The sequence below is a fragment of the Phoxinus phoxinus genome, assembly GCF_949152265.1.
Source record: "Phoxinus phoxinus genome assembly, chromosome: 11".
NCBI lineage: Eukaryota > Metazoa > Chordata > Actinopteri > Cypriniformes > Leuciscidae > Phoxinus > Phoxinus phoxinus.
Genome location: NC_136886.1, coordinates 34,145,915 through 34,163,874, shown reverse-complemented (window position 1 = coordinate 34,163,874; position 17,960 = coordinate 34,145,915). Strand labels below are relative to the sequence as shown.

The following is a 17,960-nucleotide window of genomic DNA, read 5'->3' as shown; positions in this document are numbered from 1 at the left end:
TACACTCTAAAAAATGCTGGGTTGTTTTAACCCAACTTTGGGTAAAATATGGACAAACTCAGCTGTTGGGTTACACTTTGTAATTACATTTTTAACCCAACATTTGGGTTTGACCATATTTGACCCAAAATTGGGTTAAAACACCCCAGCATTTTTTAGAGTGTAGTATAGTCAATGTTGCATGACACAATAACAGCCAATCAGAGCATATTGGAGCGGGAATTTGGGTCAATATGATTAACCATTTAATTTTAAATTTTTAGCAAGCTATAAAGTTCACGTGCCAAACTTTCGGTCATTAAACTTTTGGCTGTGGATTAAATGCATGATAAAGCTCGAATGATCACGGGTGTCTCATCTCATCATACTGGATTAGAAACAATTTCATAACAAGTTTTACTTGCTATTGCTTTCTTGAACCTGTTTCCAAGATCCTGTTTTCAGCTCTACTACACAAACACACACCTCAAATGTGTGTGAAGAAGATCAGACAGATAAAACGTGAGCGGAAAAAAACACCAGCAATCTCACATCTAACATATGTTCTGCCCAAATAACACACACACACACTAATGTGCTAAAGTACACTGCATTGTTCTACAACACAGGAATGAGGAACACACACACCTTTGCTATCATCACATATACGACGATGAGCCTCAGGGGTAAAACAGGAGCGACACACTCAAACATCTGATAACATGAGGAAACAAAGTACAAATCAGTGAAAGATATACACCATGCAAATCTTGTGAAGATGTCAGAAAACCACAGATTTAACACTATATCTTCAGCTCACAATAAATATCTACACTGAGAGTTGCCAGGTAAAACAAAGTTTATATATGTGAAACAGCCACAACTTTTACAGTGAGGAAAAATCTGAATTTGGTACTTTTTGGTTAAGATTTCATTAAATACATTGAGACTTTACATATATTTATTCCAATAATCCAGGCTCAAGAATTTGGACCAGGTTAATTCTATGATTAACAACATGATCTGCCCTTCATCCAGCTTTAAAACTCTTGGGTTCTTTCCTCAAGCTCAACAGCACACAGTACGATCTTTCTTTAAGCGTTTTGAGAGCGATGTCCTTACCAAATTGTTGAAGATACCAAAAATTGAAGCAAGAAAGAGCAGCTGTTGATTCCAAACCTTCTGAGCAGAGAAATCACACATTGAATTACAGTAGCTGTTTTATGTGTTAGGACATGGGTGTGTTGCTGCTTCGCTAATTCTGGGCGTGATGAAGGTTGTATAACTAATAAAAGCACTAATTACAGGCCTTTCTTTTGCTGAGACTTAGTTTGTTATGCTGACAATATAAGAAGCAGCTTCCAAAACCTACACTACAACAGTCACTATACTTAAAAGAGTACAAGGGTTATGAATTAGTTCACCAAAAAACAGAACGTTTTTAAATAAGGGAACCTATTGTATGGAAGCTTGTTCCCGCCACGGAATAAAACAATTAAAAATACAATTGCGACTTTTTAATATCGCAATTCTTACTTTTTTCTCTGAATTGCGAGTTATAAAGTCAGTATTGCGAGATAAAAAGTAAGCCCCCCCCCCCCCCCCCAGAATTGGAATTTATAACAATATTATATAAATAATTATAATTTTATTGAAATTGCGAGTTTATATCACAATTCTGAGAAAGAAAGTCAGAATTGCGAAATGTAAACTCGCAACCGCAAGAAAAAAGTCTGAATTATGAAATAAAAAGTCGCTATTAGCTTTTTTTTTTAAAATTCAGTTCCAGAAACAGGTTTCCATAATTATGCGCCTTTTCAAAGTCTTGATTTAAATTTTTGTGCTCTACTAGCATAGCTTGAACGTTCATATTCTCCATTGTTGCGGCTCCTCTCTTCCCAGTCTGTCAGTAACGCTCTGTTTACTTCCTGTCTCTATGAAGCCCCTCCTTCTGAAAAGCACACTGTGCTCTGATTGGTCGGCTGGATCAGTGTGTTGTGATTGGTCGAGCGCTTCGAATGTGTCTGGGAAATGTCCCGCTCTTACCATAACCGGCAGTTTAACACACTACTAACTCACTCAACCAGGCCCCGCCCCTTTATTCTGCGTATGAATTATTATAATGAGGAATATTGTGATGTGTTCGTTCCCGGAAGAAACTCAAGACTACAATGGAGGCGTTTCAGGAGTTCAGAAACACTGACACTGATATAGAGGATAACTTTTTCATGCTCATACATTAGCATTACACACTAAAGCTGTTTCGGCGCTTGACAGCCATTGCATGAACAAAAGCTGTGTGAAGATTCGTTCCCCTTTCATATTGCATATTGGTTCAGATGGACATGGCGATGAGTAAATAATGACATAATTTTCTCTTTGTGCTGAACAACTCCTTAAAATGAGCTTATTATCCTCCCTGAGTTTCTTAAAAGGAAGCGCATCAGTCGCTGAGCTACTTCTCAACGCTGTGGATGTTTAAATGCTGTAAAACCCCAAAGTGAAGAACTATAGCAACAGCAGTCATGCAAACAAAAGCTCTAGATTGCCATGAGAGGAGTAAAACCAACAGACATCTCTCTTTGTAATATACATCCTGTCCTATCCACTGTTTAGAAGTTGTAAACAATCAGATCAAGCAGAAGAGAATATGCTTTTGTGTGCTTAAAGTCAACAAAAAGGTCACGTTTGATTCCATGTTGACTTTAACACAAGTATTGCCACCAAAATTGCAATTCATATCTACAGAAACCATAAAGAAAGTATGGCATTAATGCTGCATAAGGCTCTCTCTAACACAAGAGCTCTGAGCCTAAATGGAGAAACGGTTAAATAATTGAGCAGATCCGTGAAAAACATTCCCGTAAGTGCAGAAAAAACCTGGAAGCTAAAAGTAAGGAGGCCCATGGGAGTCACATCCTTTTTTATCAAATGTTAAAGCTGCGCCATAATGGTTAAACAGACAATCAAAGATTATTTTGCACATTTTCTTTTTACATTTCAACAGAATTATGCACTTTCTTTAAACACAATTCTAGAGAATGTCGATTTATATATGATTTATTTACCTCAACTAGTTTCCCGATTTATTAACTGTATATATACATTAATACATTGAGAACTGGTAAAACCCTAAGAAGCTTCACTCGAAAGCTAAAACAGAGGAATTCTAAATATTAATTCCAATATGTCAACCAAAGATAATAGAAATATCAAATGAAAAAATATTTTCAGGATAAAAAAAACAGCAGGCCAATAGCACGGATGATTAACCGAGAGACGCAGAAATCATGATTAAAATACGATTACCTGTTAGGCTCAATGCCATGCTTTATGCAAGTCGGTCATTGAGAAAAACTAGGTGCATTGTTTCATTGTTTGCACAAACATCCTGGGAGTTGGCCGACTATTTATCCAACTCACTAGACTGATAAAACTCACTTTGAATGTCTTTTGTTGCATTCTTCGGAAGTGCACTACAAAACATTATACAATAGCTAGACATCAAGAGAGCGCTTCTTATAGATGCTCACAGAAAACATCTGAAAGGAATATAAGGGTGTACTGTTTGTGTAAGACAGCATCAGCCCCTCAATCAGACTGCATTTATGATCTCTAGCATGTATAATTTCCTCCAAGCCCTGTTATCAGAACTGCAGATGAATGAACCCGTTTCCGAGCGATGCACAGCAATTAAAGGCAGGGTAGGCAATTTTCTAAGCGGCTAGCAATAGCATGTTAGCTTTGAAAGTGTAAGATCCCACCTTCCCTTCAGAGCGTCTCCAAATCCACGTCTCCTTCAAAACACATACGAATACAGCAGGGAGCACACAAGCGTCACGAGAGATGGCGTTAAATTACCTAATGTCACAAAGCACATAACATTATAACATTTACATTAATGCATTTGGCAGACGCTTTTATCCAAAGCGACTTACATTGTATTATACATTTTTACATAGGTATGTGCAATCCCCTGGGATCGAACCCACCGCCTTGCGTTGTTAACGCAATGCTCTTACCACTGAGCTACAGGAAAGTACATAATACATTATAATTAGGGCTGTCAAACGATTAAAATATTTAATCGCGATTAATCACATTAATGTCATAGTTAACTCGCGATTAATCGCACATTTTTATCTATTCTAAATGTCTCTTGATTTCTTTTTGTCCCATTATTTTTTCTCATTTTAATGCTCTTATCAACATGGAAAAGTGGATCGGCTTGCTTTGTGCAAATGTTTTTTTATTGAAAACAAGATTGGCATATACTGTTCAATTCCACACTGACATTCTCACTTGGAGCAAATAATCTCTCACACAATGTAACACTGTCCATCAATAAAAGGGTGACAGAAATACTGACGAGGAAACGTTACTGATAGTGACGAGTGTGCTGAGATCGCATCAGCGGTGTGTGTGTGTGTGCTTGGCCATCAAGTGGTATTTCAGACTGGACGTGCTGCGATGATAGCTCAGTTCACAACGACAAAACACACAGATCACTTTGGTCTTGTCAACTAACCCATTTGGCAACTTTTTAAAAGTAAACTTTCCATTCAGAATCGTATTGGCATCCATTTCGGCGTCTCGCGCTCATCATTCATCCACTCAAAACGTAACGTTAAAGAGGGTCGCAGTATTTAAAATCCGAACACATTATTCTCTATAAGTGCACACACACCGGCGGCGCCATTCTGCGTTTTTATTGCTGGCCATAAACGGAGAAAGTGCGCGTCCGATGTGCTAGACGCGCTCAGTTGTCCTAGACGCGGCTCGGCGCAGCGCTTCTCGTCCACTCTTTGGCGGCTCGCAAGCCCAAACAAGTGTGTGCGGCGTGCTGTTGTTTTGTTTTGTTTCTGGTCTAGCTAGATCCGGTGTGGCGTTGTAGTTTTAATAACGTTACTAGTTGCTGCAAAAGCATGTGACTAAAACAACAAAGTTTGCTAGGCGTTAATCTCGCGATAAAAAAATTGACGCCGTTAACATGGGTTTGCGTTAACGCCGTTAATAACGCGTTTAACGCACAGCCCTAATTATAATAATAATGAACGTAAATAAGTTAAAGAGCACTGACATGTACCACCTGACTGCTGCAGATTCATTTCGTCGTTGATAGAGTTGACATTGAAACGCATAAATTAGAGTCACGAACAGCACAGTGTGTATAACATCATGGGTTTCCATCTCTTACAAATTACAGTAGTTATGGCGTGAACGCAGGCAGCATAAGCTCATTGGTTTGGTTCAGGATATTTTTTTCGGCGCGCATGTTAATAAATGAGTGCGTTCACACCGCGAGCAGGAGCAGCGCGTGAGCGTCAAGCAGGAGCGTCGCGTGAGCAGCAGTGAAGCACGGGTTTCGGCACGGAGTCTATTTTTGCTGCGTGGCTCACGCTCAATTAAAGTGAAAGCACACTATTGATGGACAAAATAAATATGATTTCAAACAAAAAGTGCCAAAATTGCATGTCTAGTGTGTTTTAACAAGAACTGGAGTAGGCTATGTCAGAAAAGAAAATGAAGAGTCAAAAATATTTATAGAAATTATTCAGTTTGAATTTAATTTAGAATAATTATTTATTATTCAGTTTGGGTAAAAGTATATGGTATTTTTTTTTTTTTTTAATTGTACACTAGTCAGAATATACAGTAAAAGCTTTCTTTAAATGTTGGCTGTCTTTTAAACATCAAAGTGTGACTGAAAAGACAAGATCAGAGCTGTTTTCTTGGTTGTTTTTGTTGTTTACCATTTATATGCAATTGTTGTACACCTCCCCATCTTAACACACGTCAAGACTATCAAGTTTATTAATGACCAACTTCTAAAAACAAATTTATAGTTGTGAAGAAATGCTCGCTTATATGTAGCTTCACCGCTCACGTTTGCGGTGTGAAACGGACGTAATTCTGCATAGCATGTAAAGGTATGGAAAGTCAGACGGTGACACTCAGGTAGGACATTCGGGCCGAATGCAATGATTGGACAAACATTTTACAGTCCTACACCTTCCACAGACGATATATAAATACATATAGACCATTTAACTTAGTGATTGCTACCAGGATATTAAGAGACTTTCAACTAGTAAAAAAAAAAAAAATGTTTCCGGAACAAATCGCCTACCCTACCTTTAAATGCAAAGAGACACATTTTACTAGAAGAGCGATGTGTGTAATGTAAAACCTCTTCATTGCTGTAATGATAAACACAGTGAATGCTCCTGTCTGACAGGGCGGTCAAGTTCAACCGCTCTACAGAAGTCATCATCAGCTCTCTTAGGACCCATTACAGATGATACTTCCCCATGGAAACTCATGACAACTGTTATGGGAACACTGAATGGTGTGTGTGTGTGTGTGTGTGAGAGAGAGAGTGTGTGTCATTGATAAACTGTACTTCTAAATAAATGTGAAGAAAAAAACAAGCACTATAGTAATAGTCTGTATAATAACATAATAAATAAAAAATATATAAATTATCACAATAAAATGTTATTATTATTTACATTAATAATAGCACTTATAATAATAATCAATCCCACGGAGGAATACAATCGTTTCACGTGAAATATAATTGGAAAATACGTAAAATAATTCGCTATATTAAAGAATACCACAATTCTAAAGCATAAACTCACATGTGTGAATGTATCCGCATCACATGGACAGAAGTGTGTGGTTCTCACCTGCTCTCGCGCTGGAAACGATCCTCAACTCGTCGCTGTTTCGCGCATATAAAGAGATTTATATCAACGCACCATCATCATCATCACCATCATCATAAGAGCGTCCACGTCGCGGAAAGAAAGAACCGTGTGGAAACGCCTTCGTGACATGCAGCGGAGTATTGTTGAAGGAAACAACGCATCGGGAATCGCCATTTGACAAACGAGCTGTCAGTCATTTCTTGCGTGTAGGCGATTGGTCAACAGACCGCTAGATCCCGCCTCTTAAATGTGTGACGGAAATACTAGAGCCCGCCCCGTTCTGATAATAGTAGTGAATGAAATGGAGAGGGGCCGGGTCTCTCTCTCTCTCTCTCTCTCTCTCTCTCTCTCTCTCTCTCTCTCTCTCTCTCTCTCTCTCTCTCTCTCTCTCTCTCTCTCTCTCTCTCTCTCTCTCTCTCTCTCTCTCGCAGTTATGCAGTTGCATACTAATATATATATATAATTGAGCAGAGTATATAAAAACCCTCAACACATTGCACAAATACATAAATGCATAAATATTTTGAATAAATAATGAATGCAGCTCCATTAATAAATGTGCATTAGACACAAAAAACAAACAGCAAATCTAAAGGGAGATTGGTCACCAAGTCCATGACACATGGAAGACTGGGGCTAGATATCATATGGTTCTTCTATCATATTTTCTTATGTTTCATAATTGTTTTAATGATTAAATTGATTGTTTTGACTGAAAAGCCTATATTAGGGTGTTTAATGGCAGGCTGTCACAAAATGTGTGTGTTTCCTTTATCCCGGGAAAAGTTTGTGTGTATATAGAAGTTAAGTTGAACTCATTATTCACCTATATGAATGCACATAATAAAAATAAAAAGTGCTTAAAATGCAAACTTTTGAGTTTTGCATATCAAACTTTATTGCACTTCAGCTTATTAGATCAACAACATGACTCATCCTGTATTTTTATTTAAAATATGGGGAAAATAAACGCTGCATGTTTAAAATTAAAGGGGGAGTATAATGCCCTTTTCAGAAGATGTAAAATAAGTCTCTGATGTCCCCAGAGTGTGTGTGTGAAGTTTTAGCTCAAAATACTCCACAGATATGTTTATATAGCATGTTAAAGTGTCACTTTTTGAGGATGAGCAAAAACACACCGTTTTGTGTCTGTCCCTTTAAATGCAAATGAGCTGCTGCTCCCGACACAGGGGGCGAAGCTTCAAGAGCTCGTGTCCTTTTACCTCACACACACACACACACACACGCACTGAAAATTTCAAAAACTTTTAGCCTTTTATGTTCAAACCGGAGTCAGTCAATGATGGAGAGACTCAAGAAGAAGTGACAACATGTAGAAGCAACAGGACATTTCTGAATGGATAGTTGATGAATTTATGAAGCTTATGTGTAGTTATCTTCTAGTCATTAGCATATTATGTCATGATAATCTATAAATCGTGTTCCGGGGGCGGGTTTATGTAAATTTTAGGGTTGGTGATGTCACTAACCCGGGAGGAATGTCGTGTAGTTCCTGCCGTTTGTTGTAGTCCTTAAAAAACTATTTCTTTAAAAGCAAATATCTCCCTTTGCTCTGAACGTTGAGTGTTGTAACTTTGCAGATGTTGTTTACGATCAAACAGCAACATTACACACTAACTACAGTTAGAAAATTGAAATCATAATCAATTAACAGATCCATGAATTTTCTTCTTCTTGTGACAGAAACCATCCAGAGGTGTTTTATTGTCTTTATCGCGGTCAGATGTGCGGGAACTCACCGGTGCTGTTGCTGTAGGTGCGCACGGTTGTGGTGGCGGCGGTGGGCGGCGGTGAATCAGAATCCATGGATGCCGTGTCGTCGTCGTCTTGAGAACAGCCCGCCTGAATGGCCCGAAGGTAGCTGTGGCTGCGGGACCGGAAGCATGTGGGCATGGGCATGTCCGGAGGCTCGGCGCATCGGGAGTGAGGATGCATGTCCTCCAGCTCATCTCCGTAATGCCGGCTCAACTCCATGTCTCGCATCTGGTGGGACGGCGCAGGAAACGTGTGAAACGAACATTAATGGGTGTACGGTGTGATTGGTGTGTGCATGCGTTCAAAAACCTCATGAGCATTTTTATCAGTTCAGTTACTAATTAGTCATTTAGCGGATTCATGTGCGAGGTTTCTCATCTTTCGCAGTGATAATCTCAAAGGTCACACAGATAACTCAGCCCATTAATGAAGATATTTAACAGAAAGACTCATTATTTTCAGTGCAAATTGCTTTTTGTTGGGTATTAATCTCTATACTCATGTAATTATGATGGTTCAGGTGATTTTCAGCTCAGTCCGTGTCGTTGTGTACAGGTGATCTGTTGTCCTGTGGTACAAAACCTTCTGATAAAAAGTTATTTTTCTCCATTCTGTCACTGATGGAGTTTTGATTTATTGCCACTGTCGCCTTTGGCTTTTGGCTTGCTTAGTTGGGGATATTTAAACAATATTATAGATCTGCCTGCATTGAGACCGTTATATGAGAACTGAACTGAGCTGGACGATGACATTACGGTTTTCTCCAGAGCGGCTATATATATATAAATTTACTAAATTAATAATTTTTTTACAACAAAAATGAACCATCACTGAATGAACCATTTCTTAAGCTGGACTGTGACAATATTTTCTTCTAGAAACAAACTTTGTTGCATTATTTTCCTGTTATCTCTGTAAAGCTGCTTTGAAACACTGTATAAATGACCCGATGAACTCTCTGACCTGACTGATGCAGCTGCCGCGTCCCAGTGTGCTGCAGCCCTGACTGAACTGGTCATCGTCATCCCAGTTTGGGAACGGAGAACCGCCTCCGATGCAGTCCAGGTTATCCAGACTGCGATTCCCAGAGTACTCCCGCAGAGAAGGAAGACAACTGAGGAGGGAAGGGGAGAGAAGAGGCAGGAGATGAGAGAACGTCAGATGAGGGAACGCTGTAATCTACTGCAGGGGTTTTCAAACTCAGGCCACAAGGGGGAGCTCAGGGGTCCGTGGAAATGTGGAGAGAAAAACATAAAAAAAAAAAAGAGAGATTTTTTTTTTGATTGAAATGAATAAATTAAAATACATTAAAATAAGTAAATAAATGAGTACATAAATAAATAAACTAATAAATATATATTATTAATATATAGATTTAAATAAATAAAAAATAAACCTGATCAGTACCTTAATGAGTAAAAAAAATATTAGTGTAACCTAATAGAATCTAAATATTTTTCTAATAATATTTTAACATATTTATAATTAATATTGCATTTTTATACAATAAACGTTATAGACGCCTTTTAAATGTAGGAATGGTCCCTTGCATGAGGACCATCATATTTGGGGGTCCATGCATCCAAACGTTTGAAAACCCCTGATCTACACGAAAAGCAAATGGAAATGGTGAAGCTGTAACGCCATACTGAAGAAATATTGATTTATTAGGACATGGTATATCATTCCACTTTTCTGTTAAAAAAATGAATCTATTCATCTGTTCATCCACCCATCCATCCAATCATCCATCCTTCTAATCATCCATCCATCCATCAGCCATCCATCCTTCAAATCATCATTCTAATCATCCATCCATTCAATCATCCATACATTCAATCAATCATTCATCCAATTATCCATCAATCATTCATCCATCCATCCATCCATCCATCCATCCATCCATCCATCCATCCATCCATCCATCCATCCATCCATCCATCCATCCATTCAATCAATCATTCATCCAATTATCCATCCATCCATCCATCCATCCAATCATTCATTCAATCATCCATCCATCCATCCATCCATCCATCCAATCATTCATTCAATCATCCATCCATCCATTCGTTCATCCATTCAATCATCCATCCATCCCTCCAATCATTCATTCAATCATCCATCCATCCATTCATTCAATCATTCATTCATTCATTCATTCATCCATCCATCCATTCCTCCATCCATCCCTCCAATTATCCATCCATCCATTCATCCATCCATCCATCCATCCATCCATCCATCCATCCATCCAGACTGATTGGTGTCATTAGTCTGGTGACCACTTGAGACCTGAAAATTGCTGCATATTTCCTCAAACAGTCAAACACACTATCCAATCAGACTGAAGCGACACTGCTAATGACCAATCAGCAAAGTACCGTTTCCACTCATCGTCTTATCAGAGCTTTTATAGCAGTTAGGATGAGCATTAGCAGAGCTTACAAACTCTGAGGATGCTTTCTCCCCCCCCCCCCCAAATCTCATTAGTCTGCAATGCAACCAAAAACCCCAACATTAAATCCCACCTGTCCACAAATGGGCAGTGCGGAGAAAGCAACCTCAGAGACTAAACATCTCAGAGTAGGAGAACTGTGTCAACAATGAGTCTCGGCCAATAGTAAAGCAGTTTTCAATCAGCACTCCTAATGTGAGAGGGTTTGAGGAAAGCAGGGCTGGTGCGACGACTCCTCCAGTCGGTCAGTCTCTGCACTGACCTGACAGAGCGCCCGATCTGCTGCAGGGTAGTAATGTTACGGAGGGGGGACCAGAGAGCCTCCAGATCCCCCTGAAGCATCGAGTAATCCAGCAGACGGCTGGAGAGAAGGCAGGGGTGCAGGGTAAGACGGGAGTGGGGGACGGGGAGGAGCTTTATATAGTACAGGAAGTGGGAGGTGCTTAAACTAGAAGAGGCGGGGCTTCAAACCAAGAAGTTTGAGTCATTTTATCAACTTATAAATGGGGAAAACACACAGAGAGACAAAGGCTATGTTCAGAACAACACACTATAGCCGCACTTCCACCGAAATTACCCGGAAACAATTTATTTTGACAAAATATTACTAAAAATATAAGACCCTGGTTTCTGCGGTGGAAAAACACCAGCCCAAAGTCCCTAGTTCCAGGGGAAAGTTCCTGCAGTGGAAACGCGGCTTAACATAATTACTTTACTATTCAGCACAGGAAAATAAGTATTCTGTGAACTATATGCAAATTGAAAAAATCTGTATGCATTGAATCCCTGAATAACATACTTTATTTGCTCACTGTGCAATGATTAATGAACCAGCAGTGAATCATTATTTGACTGAACTGGGAAATATATTTTTTAAAAACAAAATTTAACTAACACGATAATTGGATGTTTCTCACATGCATCGTGATGAGGTCATGTGACAACAATGTAGCGTGTTTGAAACATTATTTGTATTATATTGTTTCATTTACTTTTTTAAAAGTTTAATAATGGTTACATAATTAAAATGTTTTATTTACTATTATAAAAATGATCAATTAGACTACAGTGCATACAAATATTATTGCGAACACAGCCTAAATCAGGGTTGGGAGAGGATGGTAAGAGGTGTAGGGTCAGTCTCACACACACTCAAAAAACATGTCCTCCCAGTCATACTTCATCACAAAATTTAGTAAAATTATACTGAAAATTAAGTGGAATGTTTCAGCATTTTATTATTGTTAAATAAAACTAAAACTATAAAACAAGCTGAAATATAAATAGATGGAAAAATATAAACTAAAAACTTACTAGATTAAACTAAAACTGCAATAAAAATAAATTAAAGCTAAATAGAAATATTAATGGCAATGGAATCAATCTAATTAAAATAAAATAAAATAATTAAAACTTGAACTAAAATGATAAAGGAATACATTTTTTTTACTTAAAAATATCAATAAGTACTATATATTTAGTCAACAATTTTATTTAGCTAAAATAGCACTGGGGTCGTTGTACTAATGCAATGATATTCATCCTGCACAGATGCAGTTATTCATTTAAATCAGCATAAATGAAAGGGACCACAACCAATGTAATTAAATATTTTACAATTTATACAAAACATCAATTTGAGACTCACGCTGGAATGAAACGTTTTTGAGATTAACATGTATTTACATTTACATGTACATTACATTTACATTTATTCATGTAGGCTACACAACGTGATCTGATCTTTACCAGATACCTGTGGGGGGGGAAACCCACAATTGCTGACGTTGGCCATGCAGACTTCACGTCCACAAACTCCACAAAACATTGCCGTTTTGTTTTTTGTACATGTGAGCAGCAGAAAGGTTGTGGAGAAGTACAGCATATGGAGAGGGAGAGAGACTAGCTGTGCTTAATCTAGCACATGAACAAGCACAGCTGGATTCTGAGTGTGTTTGAGAGAGAAATAAACACAGGAAAACTCATCCGGATACAGAAGGCATGAAATACAGCAGCTCACACCTCAGACGCCGTCTTCACAGACAACCAGTGTGTGTGTCTGTGTTTGTACCCTATTATATCTCCAGCCTTCGGCACAGAAACAGGTCTGCTGGGGTTTTGCCTACATCGTGTTAATGTTTTAATAGACATCCTGTAAAGAACTGAAAAATAATATGTGTGTGTATTAAACACGTGCACTTACTTTCTTGAGGGGAACTGGTCACTTAGTGATTGCTGTGTTGCGCGTAAGTAGCTCTGCCTCCGTGCGGTGCTTTTCGGTGAGGGTTTGGGACTCATATCAGAGTCGTCGCTATCCTCAAGGTCGGCCATGGCTTTCACGTAACTGCCGCTGCGCATCCGTCTACAGGGGATCTCACCCATGGGAACGCTTCTGCCCAGAGTCCCAGTCCACTCGGTCGAGGGCATCTGGACAAACACCAGAGAACACCATCAGACAAACATTTATGTTGTGTTTTTGTTACTGAGAGGAAAGCATGCAGTACATACAGGTGAAACTGGAAAAATTAGAATATGGTTCAGAAGTTCATTTATTTCAGTAATTCAACTTAAAAGGTGAAACTAATATTTTATATAGACTCATTACATGCAAAGTGAGATATTTCAAGCCTTTATTTGTTATAATTTTTGATTATGGCTTACAGCTTATGAAAACCTCAAATCCAAAATTAGAATATTGTGAAAAGGTTTTCATAAGCTGTAAGCCATAATCAAAAATTATAACACATAAAGGCTTGAAATATCTCACTTTGCATGCAATGAGTCTATATAATATATTAGTTTCAGCTTTTAAGTTGAATTACTGAAATAAATGAACTTTTGCACCATATTCATCTTAATGCTACTTCCAGCATTAGGATGTTCACTAACAGTTCACCATAGCAAAGGTATATCTTCTTTTTACCCCTAAGCAAATAAACATTGCCATGAGCATATCAGGGCATTTAAACATTTGCGTTAAAACTGCAGTATATACTTTGGCACTATATCTAATGACACTCTACCGCTCCCTTGTCTACTGAGGTTTGATGCCACCACAGTAAACACAATAAAGGTCCTTGCACCAAAATTCTCGTCCGACATTTTCGCATGTAAAAAAAAAAACACGACCTCATGTTATGTCAATCACGCTTACACACTGCCTCCGAAACTTTCGTCCGTCCGTCATAAATAAATCAGATCTGGTTCGATTTTCTGCGTTTTCACATCCGTAGCAAGCATTTTTAGAGGTGTTTTGACACTTCAGAGCCACAGAATGACGAATACGAAAAAACGCATATGAAAATTTCGGACTCATTGTGCAAGGACCTTAATAGTGTTTAATTCATGCACTCACCCTCCCTCGCACCTGCAGTAAGTGGCAGCCCAGATCCTGCTGGACGGACTTGGACTTCAGGAGGGTTCGATCCAGCGTGGCGGATCCCTTGTGGCATATTTGCCTGGAAGGTCCTAACGTAAGCGTGGAGTACTTACTAAAGTTCCCATCAAAAACCGGCCCTCTCCCTCCTCCTACTCCTCCGACTCCACCGCCACCAACACCTCCAGGGCCCGGGAGTGCCGGGAGCCCCTGGTGCTTGAGGTCACTGTTACTCTTTGAAGATTTCAGCGTGTGCTCGCTGATGGTGCTGTAGCCCTGCATGAAGTACCTGGACGCCACTTGGCCCTCCGGCCCCGGCCCTGGTCCCGATCCCACCCCTTGCCGGCCCAAAGTCATCATAGCCATGGGGTTCCTATAGTTACTTATATCGCTGTCCAAATCATCAGAACTCCAGTATCCGGACATATTGGATCGAGGCCTCCGTTTGGCCGTCCCTTCGCTCTTCGCCCGGTCTTTGCTTTTACTCCGATGATGTTTGTCATCGCTGCCTGACGATCTGCTGTTGCGACCGTTCATGTTACCCTTGATGGCGGAGTTTTCCAGCGACTGAGATTTAGCGAAAAGTTTCTGGACGGAGTGAACTAAATAACGTATTTTTCCCGGACTGTCCGTGCGCTGCTGTTGTTGCTGTTTCGTGGCTGTCACGGCGGAGCTGCGATGGTACTGTAACGTGCTGAAGCCATCCTGTTGTCCCGGAAGCTGTTTCTCAAACTGGTCCAGGAGGTTGGGTGGCAACCGGTTCATCTTTCCGGCCCCTAAACGCCAAAAGAGCAAGAGAGTCGATAATTAGGAAGAACTCTATTCACATTAATCATAATCAGCGTTTGAAATGAACACCCGCCAAATGCGGGTAAAAATCAACCGTGGCGGATAAACGCTGTCAAACCAATAGCCAATTTGGTGTTACATATTATGTTTACTCACTTTGCTGGGAACATTTGTGTAAGCCAAATAGCGCAAATACTCAACTCGTGAGTCATCATGATATATTAAATACAGCAAATTGCGCAGAATCTGCTCGTATCTAGCTTACTTGAACATTCACGTCACTATGCAAAACATAACAGCGTGCTTGTTAAGTTGCATTGAAGCAATAGCGAATATCAAAAAGCCTTTGGTTAACAGAACATACATTGTTATTTTCCAACATCCTACATTTTTGGGGCTTTTCCCAAATCACGAAAGTGACCTCGACGTCCGGGTTAGCCATAGCATAAGCCATCAGGCAAGTGCTTTTACTCCTGATGTACTTACAAACTTCCCAATGCCTCATTTTATGAGTACAGAACCTATTTGTACTTCTGTAGAAGTTTGGTTCCATTCCGGGCATTATTAGTGGGGTAATTTATGAGATACAACCAAGATATTTGCCAACCAGCACTTAACCTCAGTCAAACATTTGTGCAGGGACTGAATGGCACATTTATGCCCATGCTTCAGTGGTAAATAAATTTGAGAATCATCCGCATACAGATAATAGTGAATCGGAGCATATAAAGGGAAAATAAAATTGGTCCCAAGATAGAACCCTGAGGAACCCCACACACAAGAGGGCTAACAGTCGAAGAACAATGCCCTAAACTGACTGAAAGACAATTTCCAAGACAATTTCTTACCTGATATAGTTGCGGATCCGCTGGTGATCATGGCGGTCCGTCCCACTCCGAGACCCATTCCCATGGACATAGACGTCCCCAGCGTCCCTGTGCTGATTCCCCCGATACTGTCGGCCGCCGAGTGACCGTACTCCCCCTGATCAAAGTGCGAGTTGTAGTGGATCCGGGGGAAGGTGCTGCTGGAGGACAGCTGGTTGTTGAGGGGCATCAGGCAGTCGGGCGGAAGACCTCCCGGGCCGGGCGACGGGGAGAAGTGGTGCGGGTCCAGGGTTCCGTAGTGGTCCATGGCTGGAGGTACGTGGAACGGGGTGCGAGACAAGGTGGAGGAGGCAGACGGGGGATACATGGGGTCCCGGTGACTGGGTGAACGGGGCGGCTCGCAGTTGGACAGGTGACGGGTGCGCTGGGGGGTGTAGCCCTTCATGGCAAAATGGGGCAATGCCCCCCCACCCTAGATGAGGAGCATGAGCCCATCGGGAAGAAACAGAAACCCTGGAGAAAAGCAGACAAGAGAAAGAATCAGAATATACACTGTAAAAGATTATTTTTCAAGGTAAAATCAAACAAGCATTATTGGAGTTCGTTTTCAGTTTTTCTATAATTATAATTAAGCATTATGAATGAAAATTATTCCAAAGTAAATCTTACACCATTTTTTATCCAGAGTTTGTGGTTGTTGTGTTTTAATCATTTATGAGTACTACTAATAGTGATGGTTTGCAAACATTACTTGTCTTTGTGATAGACTGGCATGTCTACTGGCATGTGACTGGAATTTACATGAAAGAAACCAATAATCTACTCATGCATTGTACTTTGCCACAATGCAAATAGTGACATTAATGACATGGCGTGAAGGCCAAGTATGGTAACCCCCTACTCAGAATTAGTCCTCTGCATTTAACCCATCCAGGTTAGTGCATACAGATTAGTAGTGAACACACACGCTGCAAACCGTTAACACACACACCCGGAGCCATTTTAGCTCCCAGGAAGCGATTGCGGGTTAGGTGACTTTCTCAAGAGAAATTTTCCTGTCTGTATTAAGAATCGAACCCACAACATTCGGGTTACCAGTGTGACTCTCTAACCATTAGGCTACGACTGCCCTAGTCTCAGCCTCAGATGCCTCAACGTCTGAGGGATATGACACACTTAACTGGAAACACTTCAGGAGTTTCAAAGTCGTCATCTGATTGATTGAATTCTACAGGAATACTGGGAGATGTGTGTGTCGATTTCTTTAATGGTCCGCCTGGAAACAAAGATGCCATGATGCCAAACCTCCTCATGGAAGAAGAACGCTGTCATGTTTACAACTGTGACAATAAGCGCTAATCAGGATAAACTAAACACTGGGTTTCCAAAAGTATGTGAAGTATGTGAAGTTCACGGCATAGGCACGGCAATACGGCAATACGTTCAAGAGTTTTACACACCGGTCTGTTATTGTAGGGACATCAACGTCACATTTTCACGCCCCTAAACATGACTTGAAACAAAATGAACTGTGATTGGCTGCTTTACATGTCAGTCAGACGGTCCTTGGCCAATGAAAGCTGCTATGGAGTCTAGACCTTCTGCCATCAACCTGAAGGTCTGACACGAGATTACGACTGCCCCAACTCTAGCTCCTTACCCAACACAACTAAGTGCCTAACCCGAACCGTTACCCTAAACCTATCCTTAACCTAATCATAAACTTATCCCTAAAGCAAAGTCTTGACCCTCAAACAGGGCTTTAAGGTGGTGTCAGAAAGTGACGAACAGTCAAAATGTCGTCATTTTACTCTCTTTGTCCTCCATCCGAAGGTCTAAAACTCAAATTGGTCTTACAAGGATAGTTGTACACACACACACACACACACACACACACACACACACACACACACACACACACACACACACACACACACACACACACACACACACACACACACACACACACACCATTAAGTCACTCTTTCCTGTAGTTTACTCTTCTTTTTGACAATCAGAATGATTGTGGTATAACACGTGAC

The 17,960-nt window shown here is 40.2% G+C and overlaps 1 protein-coding gene across 1 annotated transcript in view; it reads right to left on the bottom strand.

Annotated features, from left to right (window-relative positions):
• Positions 1-16,363, bottom strand: part of dlgap4b (discs, large homolog-associated protein 4b) — a gene marked incomplete at its 5' end in the record, with an annotated part of 42,063 nt that extends 25,700 nt beyond the window's left edge. Inside the window, 5 exons of the mRNA XM_079629495.1 lie at positions 8,453-8,696; positions 9,432-9,582; positions 13,130-13,353; positions 14,282-15,078; positions 15,940-16,363. Coding sequence (XP_079485621.1) covers positions 8,453-8,696; positions 9,432-9,582; positions 13,130-13,353; positions 14,282-15,078; positions 15,940-16,363 — 1,840 coding nt within the window. The remainder of the gene's footprint in view (positions 1-8,452; positions 8,697-9,431; positions 9,583-13,129; positions 13,354-14,281; positions 15,079-15,939) is intronic.
• Between the last annotated feature and the right edge of the window lie 1,597 nt (positions 16,364-17,960).